The sequence below is a fragment of the Wyeomyia smithii genome, chromosome 2, assembly GCF_029784165.1.
Source record: "Wyeomyia smithii strain HCP4-BCI-WySm-NY-G18 chromosome 2, ASM2978416v1, whole genome shotgun sequence".
NCBI lineage: Eukaryota > Metazoa > Arthropoda > Insecta > Diptera > Culicidae > Wyeomyia > Wyeomyia smithii.
Window position 1 is genome coordinate 201,368,909 of NC_073695.1, and position 16,671 is coordinate 201,385,579.

Genomic DNA, 16,671 nt, shown 5'->3' on the forward strand with positions numbered 1-16,671 from the left:
TGTCATCTAATGTGACGGAACCCTGTAGGCATCTACAGGAGGCGTGGGGGCCATTACAATCCTGTTCCTGAAACCTTTGTCCCTTGTTGTTCGAAGAAATCATCTCCATTTAATTCGGCCAGCCATGTTGTCGGCGAAGGCCCCGCAGGTCGTCTTCCACTCGATCGAGCCACCTTAATCGTTGCGCGCCTAGTCGCATCGTTTCAGTAGAAGAACCATTTTATCGGACTGTCGTCCGACATAGTTAAGACATGCCCAGCCCACCGTAGTCTCCGATTTTCACCGTATGAACGATGAGTGGTTCTCCTGATGCTGATGGAACTCGTGGTTCATCCGCCTCCGCCATGATCCAGCTTCCATTTGCACTCCACCAAAGATGGTACGCAACACTTTTCGTTCAGAAACCCCAAAGGCGCGTTGGTCCTCCCCGACCATGGTCCAAGTTTCGTGACCGTAGAGGATTACCAGTCTGATCAGTGTTTTGTAAATGATCGAGCTCGTGCGGCGGCGAATTTTATTCGAGCGGAGCATCCTCCGGAGTCCAACGTAGGACGATATCCTGCCATAAGGCGTCGACAAATTTCTGTCCTAGTGTTGTAAGCAGTCACCAGTGAGCACAAGTACTCGTCTACCATCTCTATTTCATTACCGCTAATATGAATGCGTGATGGGAGGTTGATACTGTCTTCTCTGTAGCCTCTTGCTTAGTCTCCGATGCGTTTACGGCCAGTCCAAATCTTCCGGCTCTTTCTCAAGGGTTCGTGCTACGATGTCCTCGGCGGAGCCAAAAAGCTGAACGGATCTCCTAAATATCATACAAGTCGTGTCGATAGCCGCCCTTCGTATTACACCTTCCAAAGCGATATTAAATAACAAGCACGATCATCCATAACTTGCAGTAACCTTCGTCGAGGTTCGAAGGGATTCGAGAATGATCTATCGTCGACTTGACCAACCGTGTCAGTTCATCCGAGAAACCGTAATCTTACATAATCTGCCATAGCTGATCTCGATCGATTGTATTGTACGCTGATTAAAAGTCGATGAACAAATGGTGTGTAGGTACGTTATATTCACGGTGTTTGTGTAGAACATGCCGTACCGCGAATATTTAATCCGTGGTGGCACGGGCACCAATTAATGCCGCCTGATATTGCCCCATGGATTCCCTCGCAAACGGTGATAGTCGAAGGGATAGAATTTGAGAGTACCTTGTAGGCGGCACTCAGAAGTGAGATTGTACGGTAATAGCTCCTGTCCTGTTGGAATTCTGTCATCATATGCGCGTACATTACAATCTACTACGACTTCGTCGTCCTTCTCTGCTACATCGCCGTTAAGGTGTTCGTCGTAGTACTGCTTCCACCTTTTAGCCACCTCACACTTGTTCGTAAGAAAGTTGCCGTCCAGGTCCTTGAACATATCAGCTTGTGGCACATAGCCTTTGCGGGTACTGTTCAGCCCTTGTAGAACTTTCGTGTGTAATTTGCGGTATAGTTCCCCCATCGCCTCGCAATCTCGATCTTCCTGCCGGCTATTCTTCCGTAAGACCGAGTTTTGCCTGTTCCGAGCGCGTCGGTAGTCCTCTACTTTCACCCTCGTTCGGTGTAGCAGCATTCTCACTCATGTTGCATTCTTCTCTTACACTAACTGTTCACACTCATTTCACCTGTTCGTTGTCATTGTACCCAGTGCCGCTACAGCAGAACTACCTATGGCTGATCTTCCGTTGGTAACGCTGCTTCCAGCTGCTGCAACTTCGGCGTTCCGTAGTTGCCCGATGTCTGGTCGCGGTGCCACACTGCCGTGAGATAACAAAGTGACGTAAGTGCCACTTTCTCGAATATGAGTTTTTCATGCCAATTTGTTCATTATTCGAAGACCTATCTTTTGGTATCTTCCATTTCGTTGTTACTTATTCGTACGTTGCATAAAATCAAAAAAACAAAGTGACGTTGGCACACATTTTCATACAAAAGTGATGAAGAATTCTTTTGTTTTCGGGCCGTACTGAAAAACAGATCACTTGGATCTACGTCACAATGTCATCTCACGGCAGCACAGCTCTGGTAAAAGGTAGCCTCTCGATATCCACTTATCCATACCTTCTGTCCCGACCAGCAAAGTTCCTGCAGTGCTACGATTTCGAAGTTGCGTGGATTGAGTTCATCATATATGATCCAGTCGCAACCGTAAAAGCATAACGATCTGCAGTTCCATGTACCAAGTTCCCAACCGTAGTCCTTATTTCGTCGCATTTGTCTTGCTGGCACCAGAACGTTGATCAGCAGCTCCTAACATGGAGATCAGCTGTTTTGAGCCGCACCATCTTGGTGACCAGACGTTCGGGTTAACGAAGCATTTCCTCTACCTCCAAAGTCTGGTTAACGCACCCAAGATCGCGTTGCACCTAATTGCCCAATATTGCCCAGTCATCGCCGCCCAGTTGTGTCCATGTTTGAGCTGGCAGTCTATTGTAGCTCGTGGAGAACTTATGAGGACCGGAACTAAGTTTGACGCTCCTACCAAGTTGCTAGCTCACCATTTGAAGCCCGGGCAGATCTGGAATCGTGCGAAACCATGGAAGGCTACGCTAACAATGATAGAATGTGAAGAACCAGTGGTACGCAAATTCGCGAACGACCAGAAACTGGAGCTGCTGAAAAACGTACGTACACGGGTAGAAATAAAATATCGAAAACGGGCAAAATGACTCATGATTCCATGATTTGGATGTATTTTCATGGTATGAATATACACCATGAGTAAAGACTCATGGAATCATGAACCAATTGTTCGTAACGCACCCCGTGCGTTACTGTTTTGCTGACGTCATGAGCAATTTGGATTGAAACCATGATTTATGGGTCATGAAAATTTGGCATTTGACTCATGAAATCGGGCGTTCAATTTATGAAATCTCCCTTTGACTCATGGAACCGTGATTGTGATTTATGAAAGCATGAGTTGCGAGTCACGACATATAGCATTTGACTCCAGGAATCGGGTGTTCGATTTATGAATTCTTGCTTTGGCTACTGGATCCATGATTTTGATTTATGAAATCATGAGTTGCGAGTCACGACATATAGCATTTGACTCCAGGAATCGGGTGTTCGATTTATGAATTCTTGCTTTGGCTACTGGATCCATGATTTTGATTTATGAAATCATGAGTTGCGAGTCAGGACATATAGCATTTGACTCCAGAAATCGGGCGTTCGATTTATGAATTCTTGCTTTGGCTTATTCTAACCCATGAAATTATGAGCTGAACTCGTGAAATCATGAGTTGCGAGTCAGGACATATAGCATTTGACTCATGAAATCGGGTGTTCGATTTATAAAACCTTGCTTTGATTTATGAAACCATGAATTGAATTCATGAATGATTGGGCTAGTTTCATGAGATCATGATTTGTGCGATCCGATTCACGAAATTGCCCAATCCGAAGGAGAGTCACAAATAAAATAAGATTTTTTTTTTCAATTATCCCCCGAATGTTTTAAAAATAATATGGAAATAGTTTTTGTACGCGAGTAACCATTACTTTTTATAGAAAAACTTGTGTGAGTTTTCTTACAAAAGACATTAGCGCTCTGATTATAAAACAAATTTTTTTTATATTTTGTCCCTGTGAAAATTGAACTAAAATTCATTTATTCTTCTCTGAAGGGTCACAGACGAAATTATTCCACTTGTGAAACGAAATTATTTTTTCCATTAAGTAGTCACGATGATAATTTAATGTACAAATGGTATGTTGTCTTAGAATAGTCACTAAGTCACCAGTTATCGATGATCCGTCAGACGAGTTAGACGCATCAAACGATCATTAGTCCATTTAACAAATCGCAATTCGCTACCGAAAGGGGTTTAAAGCTTGTGTGTATCAGCAAGCCCCCTACAGAAATATGGACTCGCTGAGGAAACATACCTTCTTCATCGATGTCCGCGGGATTCGAAAATTGAAGGATGAAACCGTTTACAGTTTTATCGCAAAGCAGTTAAAGCTCACACCGCAAGAAGTTACAACAATTCAGATTGACCGTATAGAAGGCAAGGTCTTTGTCGAGGTGAAGACGCAAGTAGGAGCAGCCGCTATTGTGGAACAGTATGACAATAATTTGTTGCTCTCCCACGACGGTATTACTCACCGTATCAGGTTGCATATAGAGGACGGAGGTACAGATGTGAAACTACACCACCTTCCACCAAGAATGCCAGATATGTGGATAGCAGCTTTTTTTGCCGATTACGGGGAAGCTATTGCCATTAAGCAAGAAAGGTGCCGTTCGGAGTATTTCGGAAATATACCAAGTGGAGTCCGTAATATGCGCATTCGTTTGATGCAGCCAATTCCATCGTTCATAAGTATCAAATGATATAGCACTCACGTTACTTACAATAACCAAATCCAAACCTGCCGTCACTGTAATAACATCGTACACTTTGGATACAGTTGTGCGGAGAATCGAGCAACTATTGCTGCACAAGGCAGAGACTACTCTGGAGTAGACAGAGAATGAGAAGTCAATCTCGTACGTCGCATCACTCCTCCCGCGAAAACTCCAGATCCATCGAGCCAAACCAGAGTGGTAAACGATCGGCAGAGGAGAATCCAATCCCACCGACGCCAAAGGCAGCAAAATTCAAATACCCGAACCAACCAACAGCATCATCGTCATTGTCAAAGGAAGCCGAACCTGCAGCAACACCTGAGCAACACCAAACCGAAGATAACCAAGTGAAGAGCGAAGAAGGGGCTCATCCCAAAGATCTCAGCAGAAGCACATCGAACACCCTCATTAGAATGACAGAGAAAGGAACGTTGGAGATTTCTGACGACGATGATCACTCGCAAAAGAGAAGAAGTTTACGCTCTGCCAACCACAACGCATCGACGGCAAGTAAATACTCTAACGATCATGTCAGACACAAATAGAACACAACTCTTATCATACACGTTTGCAACCCTTAATTTGAATGGAATTAGCAACAACACCAAACTAAACGCACTAACAGCATTTATACACACATTAGAAATAGACATAATCTGCATGCAAGAGGTACACTCTGAAGATTTCCAAATCCCAGGATATGAAACTGTTTTCAATATAAATGAAACGAGACGCGGCACTGCGATTGCTCTCCGAAACGGTATTGTGGCGAATAATATAGTAAGGAGCGTAGATTCGAGAGTTATATGCATGAACTTGGGAAACGAAGTAACAATCATCAACGTTTACGCGCCATCTGGATCTCAGAATAGAGCCAATCGTGAAGATTTTTTCAACCGCATCCTACCCTTTTACTTGCAAAATCGACCAAAATACTATTTACTTGCCGGTGATTTTAACTCGGTACTAAATCAAAGGGACACTACAGGAGTTTCAAATATGAGTGCTGCTCTAAAACGGGTCTGTGATGGACTAAATCTGAAGGATGTCTGGAGAGAATTAAACTCGCATGCTGATTATACCTTTGTGAGAGGTCGCTCGATGTCCAGAATCGACAGAATTTACGCCTCCCAAGAATGTCTCCCCAATATTCGGTATTGCACGATACAGGTGAACAGTTTCAGCGATCATAAAGCCGTGTTAATGCGAATAACGCTTCCCACTGAAAACATTCGACAGGATAGACCGTTTTGGAGATACAATAATAATGTGTTATAAATGAGAACCTCCAAGAATTCCACGCAAAATGGATATATTGGACTAGGCAGAAACAATACTACCGTACATGGACTGATTGGTGGTTTAGATACACAAAAAATAAAATTGCGTCGTTTTTCCGATGGAAAAATCCCTCAGAGTACAGAGTTTCAATAACACCATGGGATTCTATTATGCGAGTCTGAAACATGCTTATGATAGACACAAAGATACAGACTGCTCTGCTGAAATTAATAGAATAAAAGCCATTATGTTACAAAAACAGAAATCATTCTCCGAATCAATGAAAACAGTAAAGCCAGGTTTTTTGGGTGGAGAAGATATATCTATATATCAAGTGGAAAATCAGTTTAAAGAACGAGCTAGTAGAACCATTAAATCCTTGCAAATCAACGACCATACTACACAAGACCAATCCATAATTCATGAGCATGTCTTACAATACTTCAAAAACTTGTACACCGCAGAAAATTTAGAATCAAATGACCAATTTCTTCCAAGCCGGACTCTAACACCTGACGATGTAATAAACAACCGACTTATGGACGATTTCACCGAGGAAGAAGTGTTTGCTGCAATCAAAGGATCTACCACGAATAAATCACCTGGGAAAGATGGGCTCACTAGAGAATTCTATCTGAAAACATGGCCGATTATCGAAAGAGAGTTTACTGCAGTTTTGAATGAAATAAAAAACGGACATGTAACGCAAGATCTACAAGACGGTATCATTGTGCTAGTGCGCAAGCGTGGAGGCGGCGACGGAATTGAATCCTTCCGACCCATCACCCTGCTCAACGTAGACTATAAATTTCTAACACGAGTTCTAAAATGTAGATTAGAATTATTGTCAACCAAAGTATTGTCTCACAACCAAAAATGCAGCAACGGGAAAAGAACGATATTCGAAGCAGTATGTACAATCCGAAACCATATTGCACTCTCAAAACAAGAACGTATAGGCGGGATTTTGATTGCTTGCGATCTTAGCAATGCGTTTGACAGGGTCAACCACAATTTTCTTTTCTCAACGATTAGGAGAATGGGTTTTAACACGAGATTTGTGGACTTACTAGAGCCTTTGGCACCCCATGCCCGCTCACAACTCATTATAAACGGACGTGTCACCGAACCTTTCCATATAAGCAGATCGGTTCGCCAAGGAGACCTCCTTAGCATGCTATTGTTTGTGTTGTATCTACAGCCATTTTTAGATAAAATCGTAGCAATTTGTAACGGTCATAGAGAAGCTGTATTTGCCTACGCGGACGATATAACCATAATTATTCGTAATACTGAAAAAGTCGAACAGATACAACTGTGTTTCCAACAATTCAACAGAGTCGCAGGTGCAAAACTAAATCTAAGAAATACGGAAGCATTAGAAATCGGGCCGATAATGCCCAACTGGAACGGTTTCAATAAAAAGAGCGCAATAAAGGTTTTGGGAGTAGTTTTTAAAAATAACATAAAAGACACTGTGTCTGCCAGCTGGGAAAAAGTATACCGATCTACTAACGCGTTACTCTGGATAAATAGTCCGAGACTGGTAAATCTCAGACAAAAAGTAATCCTCCTAAACACATTTATCTGCTCAAAATTATGGTACATTGCATCCGTATTACCCCTACCAAACAAATACGCTGCGATGTTCACGAAGCAAATAGGATTTTTCCTATGGGCAGAAGTGCCCGCACAGAGAGTAAAATTCATCGATGTCATTAGAAAAAAAAGTAAAGGAGGATTGGGTTTACTTGCACCAGACCTAGCAGCAAAATCGTTGTTAACAAGCCGTTACTTAAAATCGAGGGATACCGAATCTTTAGTTGATCACTACATGCAGCATGACCACATTCCAAATGAATTAAGCTACCTTCACAGCATTAAGCTGTTGACAAGTCCTACAGAGCGCCTTCTAAATGAACCTGAAGCCAAGGAGATATACCAGTTTCAAATACAATCCCTGCCACCTGTAGCCATAACAACACGAGTTGACAAAAACTGGAGGAAAATTTGGAAAAACATAAACCATAAGTTCTTAAACTCGGACGAAAAATCTGCATATTTTCTACTAATCCACGGAAAATATTATCACAACGATCTGTTGTTCCACCAAGAAAGGAGAGACAACCCGGACTGCTCTTTTTGCGGGCAGCGCGTAACGCTTGAATACGAATTTGCTAGCTGTCACAACCGAGTAGACATTTGGCACGAGGCGCAACGAAACTTACAACTGACAACACAACAAAATCAATTACAATTCAAGTTTTTTCACTACCCAGAGTTAAACGGAGAGCCTCAGCAAACGGTCGAAAGACTACTAAAAGCGTTCATTAGATTTATAATGTATTCTTTAGAAATTCCTGAAAGTCTGAAAAGTATTGATAGCTTTAAAAGTTATATGACCATGTATCATTAAGAGCAAAGAAAGATCTGTTTCAGCATAAAAAAAAAGTCATTAAAAGGTACATTTAAATTTTTCTGATAACTTCATGGTGACCTTCATAGGAATAGTTTCCCCTGTTAGCCGCTGTGACTTCTGTGAGAGAATATTTGTCAAAAGTTTTGTTCAATAGAATTTGTGACCTTCTGAATATATATATATATATATATATATATATATATATATATATATATATATATATATATATATATATATATATATATATATATATATATATATTATATTATATATATATATATATATATATATATATATATATATATATATATATATATATATATATATATATATATATATATATATAAATATATATATATATATATATATATATATATATATATATATATATATATATATATATATATATAAATATATATATATATATATATATATATATATATATATATATATATATATATATATATATATATATATATATATTTTTTTTTTTTTTAAACTATATATATATATATATATATATATATATATATATATATATAATTTAAAAAAATATCAGAAAAAGTGAACATCGGGCTTCAATCAACAAATGTTACTTTTTAGTCACCGTGACTTTTGTGAAGAATTTCAAATGTTGTTATGAATATGCGATCTCTACAAAAATTTCGCAGAATTTTATTAACTATCCTTTTTAATCAAGTAACTTCGAAAAGATTAGTTCAATTTAATAAGATCACATATTTCTTAAAACTAACGTTCGATTAGTCTCAAAAGAGTCCCCGTATTAATTGATGTTTATTGAAGAATAAAGTAATGATCTATAACCGTTATTAAGAGGAATGCATCTTTTTTACGGAAGTCACCAAGAATTGGTGACGAGCACCTCAAGTTTGTTGGCTCACTTAAATGGTGGCAATGCTTGACGAAAGTAGTACATATATTATAAAATTAAACCATAATATGATTTAGAAGTTTTCCTTGATAATTTTCATATATTTTGTAACAAAATTACAACAAGAGTTATCCATTAAAAGACAAACGCTGAAAAAATCAATAAATTTAATTTTTCGTGTTTCTAAAATATTTATAATTTTACAAATACTATCTAAAACTTAATTAAAATCGATCGAGTTAGTGCCGCGGCTAGCAGAATTATGTACCGCACCACCATATACCGGCATGCAGTTTGACAGATATGTGTTACTTTTATAGCAGTCATGAGTCGTATTTATAAAAACGCTCTGAGTAGCTCATGATATTCAGAGTTCAACTTATGGTATCATGAGTCATAACTCATAATTCTATGAGTCCATGCGACAGCGATGTGTTACGCTTATAATAGCCATGAGTCACATTCTTGAAAACGCTTTTCATAGCTCATGATATTCGGAGTTGACATCATGGTATCATGAGTCATAGGTCATGATTCTGTCGGAAAACAACATTCATGATTTCATGACCTAAAAGGTCATGAAAACGGGAAAATATTTTTTCCCGTGTAGCGAAAATGGTGTCGTAGTTGCTGCCAACAAAGAAACGATGGAAATAAAAGCTTGCGTTACAGCAACTCTCGGTCCAGTGTGCCAGAAAAAAGGAGCTGAGATTTAAGTACTCGACGTGCAATCCGTCCTTATCATGTGACGGTGATGCAGATTGTGAAACGGGGATTCAAGGTTGTATTTCAATCCAGCGGCTGTGGGATCTACACTACGCAAGGTTAACTGGTAACAACTGGAGTCGTCAAGAAAAATTTCTTCAACCTGGTCTTAGGACTAGTCAGGCAATGTTCAGCTCTGTCATTGCATTTGCAGAAACTTGACACTACAACAGGTGCCGCTTACGGAAGGCAAATAGCAAACGAAAAACGCAGTGATTGTACGGAACCAAACAACTAACGATAATATGCCGGAGCATAATGGACTGGTGGAGCGTGCCAATAGGACAATTGCCGAACGGCACCTTCGCTAATCCTTCTGGGCCGAGGTAACAGCACTGGAATTTTACCTTGTAAATCGATCTCCCACTCACGGACACAAGTTGAGTCTTGAAGAGGACATGAGCGAACGGGAATCGGGCGTTTCCAATGTTAGAGTGTTTGTACTGAAGGCCATGATGCAAGTGGATTCAAAGTCGAGACCATGCATACTGACTTGATTTAAGAAGAAGACAAAAGGCCACCGTTTATATGATCCCAAGACGAAGTATACCCTGAACAATGAAGAGGTGTGTTAGGTATGTAAAAGGTCTACCGTCAAATGAATTATAGTTCCAGTAGTTTTCGGTACCGACAATTTGAAATGTTCTTGTCAGCAAACATTATGATAAAGCAGCATACGAAACTGAAGGCTGAAGAAGCTGAAGACTCCAATGACACATCTGTTGACACCAACGATGTGAAAGTGCTTCCTCCATGACAATCTCCAAATCCACCTTGGTCACAGGTGTTGAGGCGCAGTGGAAGGGAGCACGTATTTTCAAGTAAGTATAGAGACTTTACGTTCAGAACAAAGGTCTCCCCATCAGTTCAAATCTCCCGGTCAAATCTGTTGAACCGCGTGGAGTCGGTAGTTCCATAGACGAAATCAGCGATCTTGAACAATGCTTGGCGTTGGAATCTACCCGCGGATCAACCGCAATGGATAAACCGAAAATCTAAAGGAATGCAATGGCTTCACCGTACGCAGAGAACTGGAAGCAGGTAATGACGGACGAACTGCAATCGATTCGCGCCAATTATATCTGATGGATCAGAATACGTAGAAAACCACTTTCTGGACGTTGATGGAAGTCGCAGCGAAAATAAACATAACCGTGAATTGTAATCACGAGGTGGAGATATATGCAAGCGCATGATGCGGTACTTCAAGGGAAGGATTAACTACCGACTACGTTTGAGCAGGAATAGTGAAAACGGAATAAACATCCGTTCGTTGCTGAACTGGCAAACAGCGAATTCGTGTTAAAAATAAATAACGTATAATAGTTGAATAGAAAGTAGAATAGTTGAAAAGCTATAATCTTCCTTTTTTTCAGTTTGCGCTCTAGGGCAATTTTTTTTTCACTTTTGTCAACCAGTGTTATTAACCAATTATTAAATTTAAGGAAAAAGTAAAACTCTGCCGTCGCAAGACTGAAGACCTAGACGACATCGTTCCGAAACCCGAGTCCTACTACGTCGACCAGCTGCGGGAGCACGCGAGGCGTGCCCCGGTCCCAAAAATGCTTTCTAAAACAGAAGATAAGATATTGTCGTTCGTACCAAAGCGCTTGCGGCAGCAGTACCCTGCATTGCTAGCATCGTACATGACCGACGTTCACGAAGACTTCGACAAAGTGATGAAAGCCTTCAGCTGCCAAAAAATCTTCAAGCCCGGCCCCGATGATTATGTTCCATCGAGAGAAAAATTCGAGTTCAAGCGTCTTGGCCGGACAGCGAACTACAAAAATTTCCTCAAACACAGAGCCACCATTCAGAAAAATCTGCTGATTCCGTATCCGTTCATTCGGTGTATCATTCACTACTCCTATACGGATTTTCCGCTCGTATTGAATGATTTCGCAAATTATAGGTTGAAGTCGGAGATCACCTTGAATGAGCTTCGCGATATGGCCAAGAAGGAGTTGCAATCCAGCAACACCTTCATTGCCCAGGAGTGGTATCCCAAGATCACGAGGGTACTCAAGAAGCACTATGATCGTCGTACGCTGCCGAAATCCATGTGGCCGAAGGTGATCAGTTGCGCATCCAGTCTGATCAACCGACAGCTGAATGAGTTGAAATTGCGCACCATCGAGCATCTTGAACGTACCGTTCTCAATGTTCACAAAATTCCTCAAATGAAAATTCTTGCTATATGCGACGACGGCATCGATCTGTTTCCCAGCCTGAACGATATTTACAGTGTGTACCAGAACGCGATCGAGGATATTGCAGCCATAGGCTCCCGTCTGTCGCCGCTCGAGAATATGATCGACGCTCAGGCATTTGTGACAAAGGCGAATTTTATGAAGATTGGAATCGGTGACATATCGCTGCAGGAGATGCACGACGAACTGCAGATTGCTCTGGAAAAGACGTTCGAACCGTTGGCCAGCTACCTGAGGGACTTCCAGGAGCAATTTGCAGGACTGATCAGTAAAGAGACACGTGACGAACTGGATGAGTTCCTCAGTGAGTCCCGTTCGTTCGACGAATACCTGCAGAAGATTGACGATTTTCAGGCGTACAACGAGAAGATCAAGAATATGGTAATGAAGGAGTACTTCTACGTTGCCATCGTGAATCAATCGGATGCGATCGGCAGCCTGCGGAAACTGGTTCGGGAGTACATCGAGCGAATCGCGGAAAGCATTGCGGTGGAACATAGGAGGGAAAGCCAACGGATTTGCCGGGCTTTCGAAGAGATTAAAGATCGTGCGCTGGAAATACCAACATCGACTGAACAGCTTATGGCTAACGGAGAATACATGACACGGGCTAAGACGGAAACCATCGAGGAACTTCGGGAGAAAATACAAGCCTCCATGAGGGTATGGTTTGCTTTAGCTATTGATGATGTTAATAGATTGTTTTGATTAAACATTTTTTTTAGATTGGAGCTTATTTGGTGGAGTTGATTGAGCTGCCACCCGACCACATGGACGTACAGGTGGAAAGCATCAATTGGTACTTCCGTATTCAAGCCGTATTTGATGTGAACTCAACTAACTTCGAGACGTACAAGTTTCAATTTGAAGAGAAGCTTCAAGATGTAACGAAACAACTAAATGAAAAGATGGAGGAAATGATACCGGATATCGCCATCATCAATGACATGACGGAAACGGAAAAGTTTCGTGACTACATTATGCTGCTCCAGGGTTACATTGATCAAATCTTTATCTTCGAGGATCATGTCAAGTGGATTAACAAGGAGGAAGTGCTGTTCAAATTTCCTAAGTCGCAGTATGCGGTGCTAGAAGCGATCAAGACGTTCGTCGTACCTTTCTATAAATTGATCAGGTGAAATTATTTAGCATAATGTCACTTATACTTAAATTTTTACCTCTCGTTATTGTTTCGCGGTCATTACGCAGATTGTGTATGCGTTGGTTACGCTACTACAATGTTTGGATGGACGGACCATTTGAATACCTAGAACCACACTTCGTTGAATCCAAAACGGAGGAATTTTTAAAGGAATTTCAAAAGACGCAAAAGTACTACCGTAATCGCATTAAAGCGGACATGCTGGAAAATACCCTTTGCAAGTTTAAGGTATCGTTCATTACCATCATCCTCTACTGCTAAACGTAAGTTTATATAAATGTATATTTTAGGGTCAAACCGAAGATCCAGATCCGGAGAAACATCCATGCCCGTTAAAGCTGTGCGCTCGAATGACGCAATCCATCAAGGACTTTCATATGGGAGTGTATATTGTTAACATCATGTGCAATCCAGCGTTGAAGGATCGTCATTGGGACGAAATGTCGGAAATCGCTGGCTTTGATCTCACTCCGGATGCGGGTACAACACTCCGCAAAATAATCAAGTACAACTTGGAACATGATTTGGACAAGTTTGAGATTGTTAGTATTGGCGCGAATAAAGAGTTGCAGCTGCAGAAAAGTTTGGCAGCTATGATCAAAGAGTGGGAATCCATCGATTTCAAGTTGAATGCGTTTAAAGACACCAATATCAATATATTGTCCGGGTTGGACGAAATTCAAGCGGTTCTAGACGATCACATTATCAAAACTCTGGCAATGCGTGGTTCTGCTTTCGTAAAACCATGTGAGAAAGAAGTGAAGGAGTGGTTCAAAACGTTGACACGTGTACATAAAACATTAGAGCAGTGGGGAAAGGTGCAGAGCACTTGGTTGTATTTGCTGCCGATATTCTCCTCGGCCGATATCGTGGCACAAATGCCGAATGAAGGAAGAATGTTTCAGCAAGTGGACAAAACATATCGCATGTATATGAAGGCAGTGGAAGGCAATCGATCAGTGATAAACATAGCAGCTGCCAAGGGAGTTCTAGAGGCGTTGGAGCAAGCCAACGAATTGATGGAGGAAATCACGAACGGTGTTAACGAGTATCTGGAGAAGAAACGGCTTTATTTCCCTAGATTTTTCTTTCTGTCGAACGATGAAATGTTAGAAATCCTTTCAGAAACAAAGGATCCACTGCGAGTTCAGCCACATCTGAGCAAGTGTTTCGAAGGAATCAACAGACTAGAGTTTGATCAGGCCTTGGACATACGTTCGATGTTTAGCATAGAGAAAGAACAGGTTCAATTCGTAGAGAAAGTGTCAACATCTGAAGCTCGAGGCAGTGTCGAGAAATGGTTGGTCCGGGTGGAGGATGAAATGTTGAAGGCCGTTTTGAATGAAATAAAAGGAAGTTACGAAGCGTACAAGGAGAAGGCCCGCGATTCTTGGGTACTGGATTGGCCCGGCATGGTTGTGCTTTGTGTTTCGCAAATTTTTTGGGCTGCCAATATTCATGCCTGTCTCGGTGGAAAACAGAACGCTGTCGAGGAGTTTTTCAACCGGCTGCAGGTCGAGCTGATGGATGTTGTTAAATTAATTCGTTCGAAGGAGATTACAAATTTGGATCGAATTACGATCAAAGCGTTGATCGTTATTGACGTCCACGCAAAGGATGTAGTAGAAGAACTTATCAAGCAGCAGGTTCGCTCTGAAAATGATTTCCAGTGGTTGGCACAGTTGCGTTACTATTGGAACGCGGAGCAAGTGACGGTGAAGATTATAAATGCTTCGGTTAGGTTCGCTTGTGAATATCTGGGGAATTCGGATCGGTTGGTTATAACTCCGTTAACTGATCGGTGCTACAGAACATTGATGGGTGCCTACCAGCTGCATCTGAATGGCGCACCCGAAGGCCCAGCTGGGACGGGTAAAACGGAAACTACCAAAGATTTGGCCAAGGCGCTGGCAGTACAGTGTAAAGTGTTCAACTGTTCCGACGGATTGGATTATAAAGCTATGGGGAAGTTTTTCAAGGGATTAGCTTCGTCGGGAGCATGGGCCTGTTTCGATGAGTTCAACCGAATAGAGCTGGAGGTGTTATCAGTTGTGGCTCAGCAAATTATGTGTATCATAGTGGCGGTTCGGGCTGGTGTCCAAAAATTTATTTTTGAAGGAACTGAGCTGAATTTGAATCCAGCTTGCTACGTTTGTATCACTATGAATCCAGGATACGCTGGGCGGTCAGAGTTGCCAGATAATTTGAAGGTGCTATTCAGAACTGTCGCTATGATGGTACCGGACTACGCCATGATCGGAGAAATAACCTTGTATTCCTTTGGTTTTACCAATGCACGAACTTTGGCGGTTAAAATTGTCACTACTTATCGACTTTGTTCCGAGCAGCTTTCGTCTCAAAATCACTACGACTACGGCATGAGAGCGGTTAAAACAGTCTTGCAAGCCTGTGGCAATCTGAAAAAATCATTTCCAGATGAGGATGAAGAAATATTGTTGCTGAGATCACTTTTGGATGTAAATTTACCAAAGTTTCTTCGGAAAGATGTTCCTCTTTTTGAGGGGATCATCTCGGACCTTTTCCCAGGTGTAGAACTTCCTCAGGCTGATTATATGTTGCTTACCAATGCATTCAATGAGGTTTGCCGGGATATGAAGTTACAACCAAAAGACACCTTCCTGACGAAGATCATACAAACGTACGAGATGATTATTGTTCGCCACGGATTCATGATGGTAGGTCAACCATTTTCAGCAAAATCTATGACCTTGAAAGTGCTGGCCGAATGTCTTACGAAGTTGAAAGGCCAAAGCGATAACCCTTATTTTCAACGAGTGCAGTACGAGGTGGTGAATCCCAAAGCGATTACAATGGGTCAACTCTATGGTGCATTCGATCCGATATCCTATGAATGGACCGATGGCATTGCCTCAACTATATTCCGAAGATTTGCCATCGACACGAAACCCGATCGGAAGTGGTTGATTTTTGACGGTCCGGTCGATGCCGTGTGGATAGAAAATATGAACACGGTATTAGACGATAACAAGAAGCTGTGTTTGACGTCTGGCGAGGTCATTACTATGACGGGGGAAATGTCGATGATATTCGAGGTTATGGACCTGGAGCAGGCTTCACCGGCAACGGTTTCGAGATGTGGTATGATTTTTATGGAACCATCCGTTATCGGGTGGGAGGCTCTCGCCATGTCGTGGATAGAGCGTTGCAACAAACAGTGGACAACGGACTGGGAGCACTTTTTGCTGGAAATTTACCGTTGGATTATTCCGGATTGTTTGAAGTTCATAAGACGACAGTGTAGGCAGTATCTCTACCCGGGTGATATGAATTTAATCGTGTGTACGATGAATATCTTTGAAATGGTGATTGATGAAGCTGTTAACGAAAGTCCTGACGAGTATGGAAAGCATCTGTTTACGTGGTTTCAAGCGGCATTGATGTACTCAGTTGTTTGGGGATTGGCGGGAGTTTTGGACATGGATTCGAAAATTAAGTTTGATGAGTATTATCGAGAGGTGAAACTTGGTTGTGTTTAGTTCAATGATAGCTCGTACTGAAT

General features: G+C 41.5%; 1 protein-coding gene across 1 annotated transcript in view; it reads left to right on the forward strand.

The window, feature by feature from the left end:
• The window catches only part of LOC129725423 (dynein axonemal heavy chain 12), a 40,482-nt gene that overhangs the window by 17,102 nt on the left and 6,709 nt on the right, over nucleotides 1-16,671 (forward strand). The window contains exons 2-5 of the mRNA XM_055681247.1: nucleotides 11,204-12,631; nucleotides 12,694-13,103; nucleotides 13,178-13,358; nucleotides 13,421-16,627. Coding sequence (XP_055537222.1) covers nucleotides 11,204-12,631; nucleotides 12,694-13,103; nucleotides 13,178-13,358; nucleotides 13,421-16,627 — 5,226 coding nt within the window. The remainder of the gene's footprint in view (nucleotides 1-11,203; nucleotides 12,632-12,693; nucleotides 13,104-13,177; nucleotides 13,359-13,420; nucleotides 16,628-16,671) is intronic.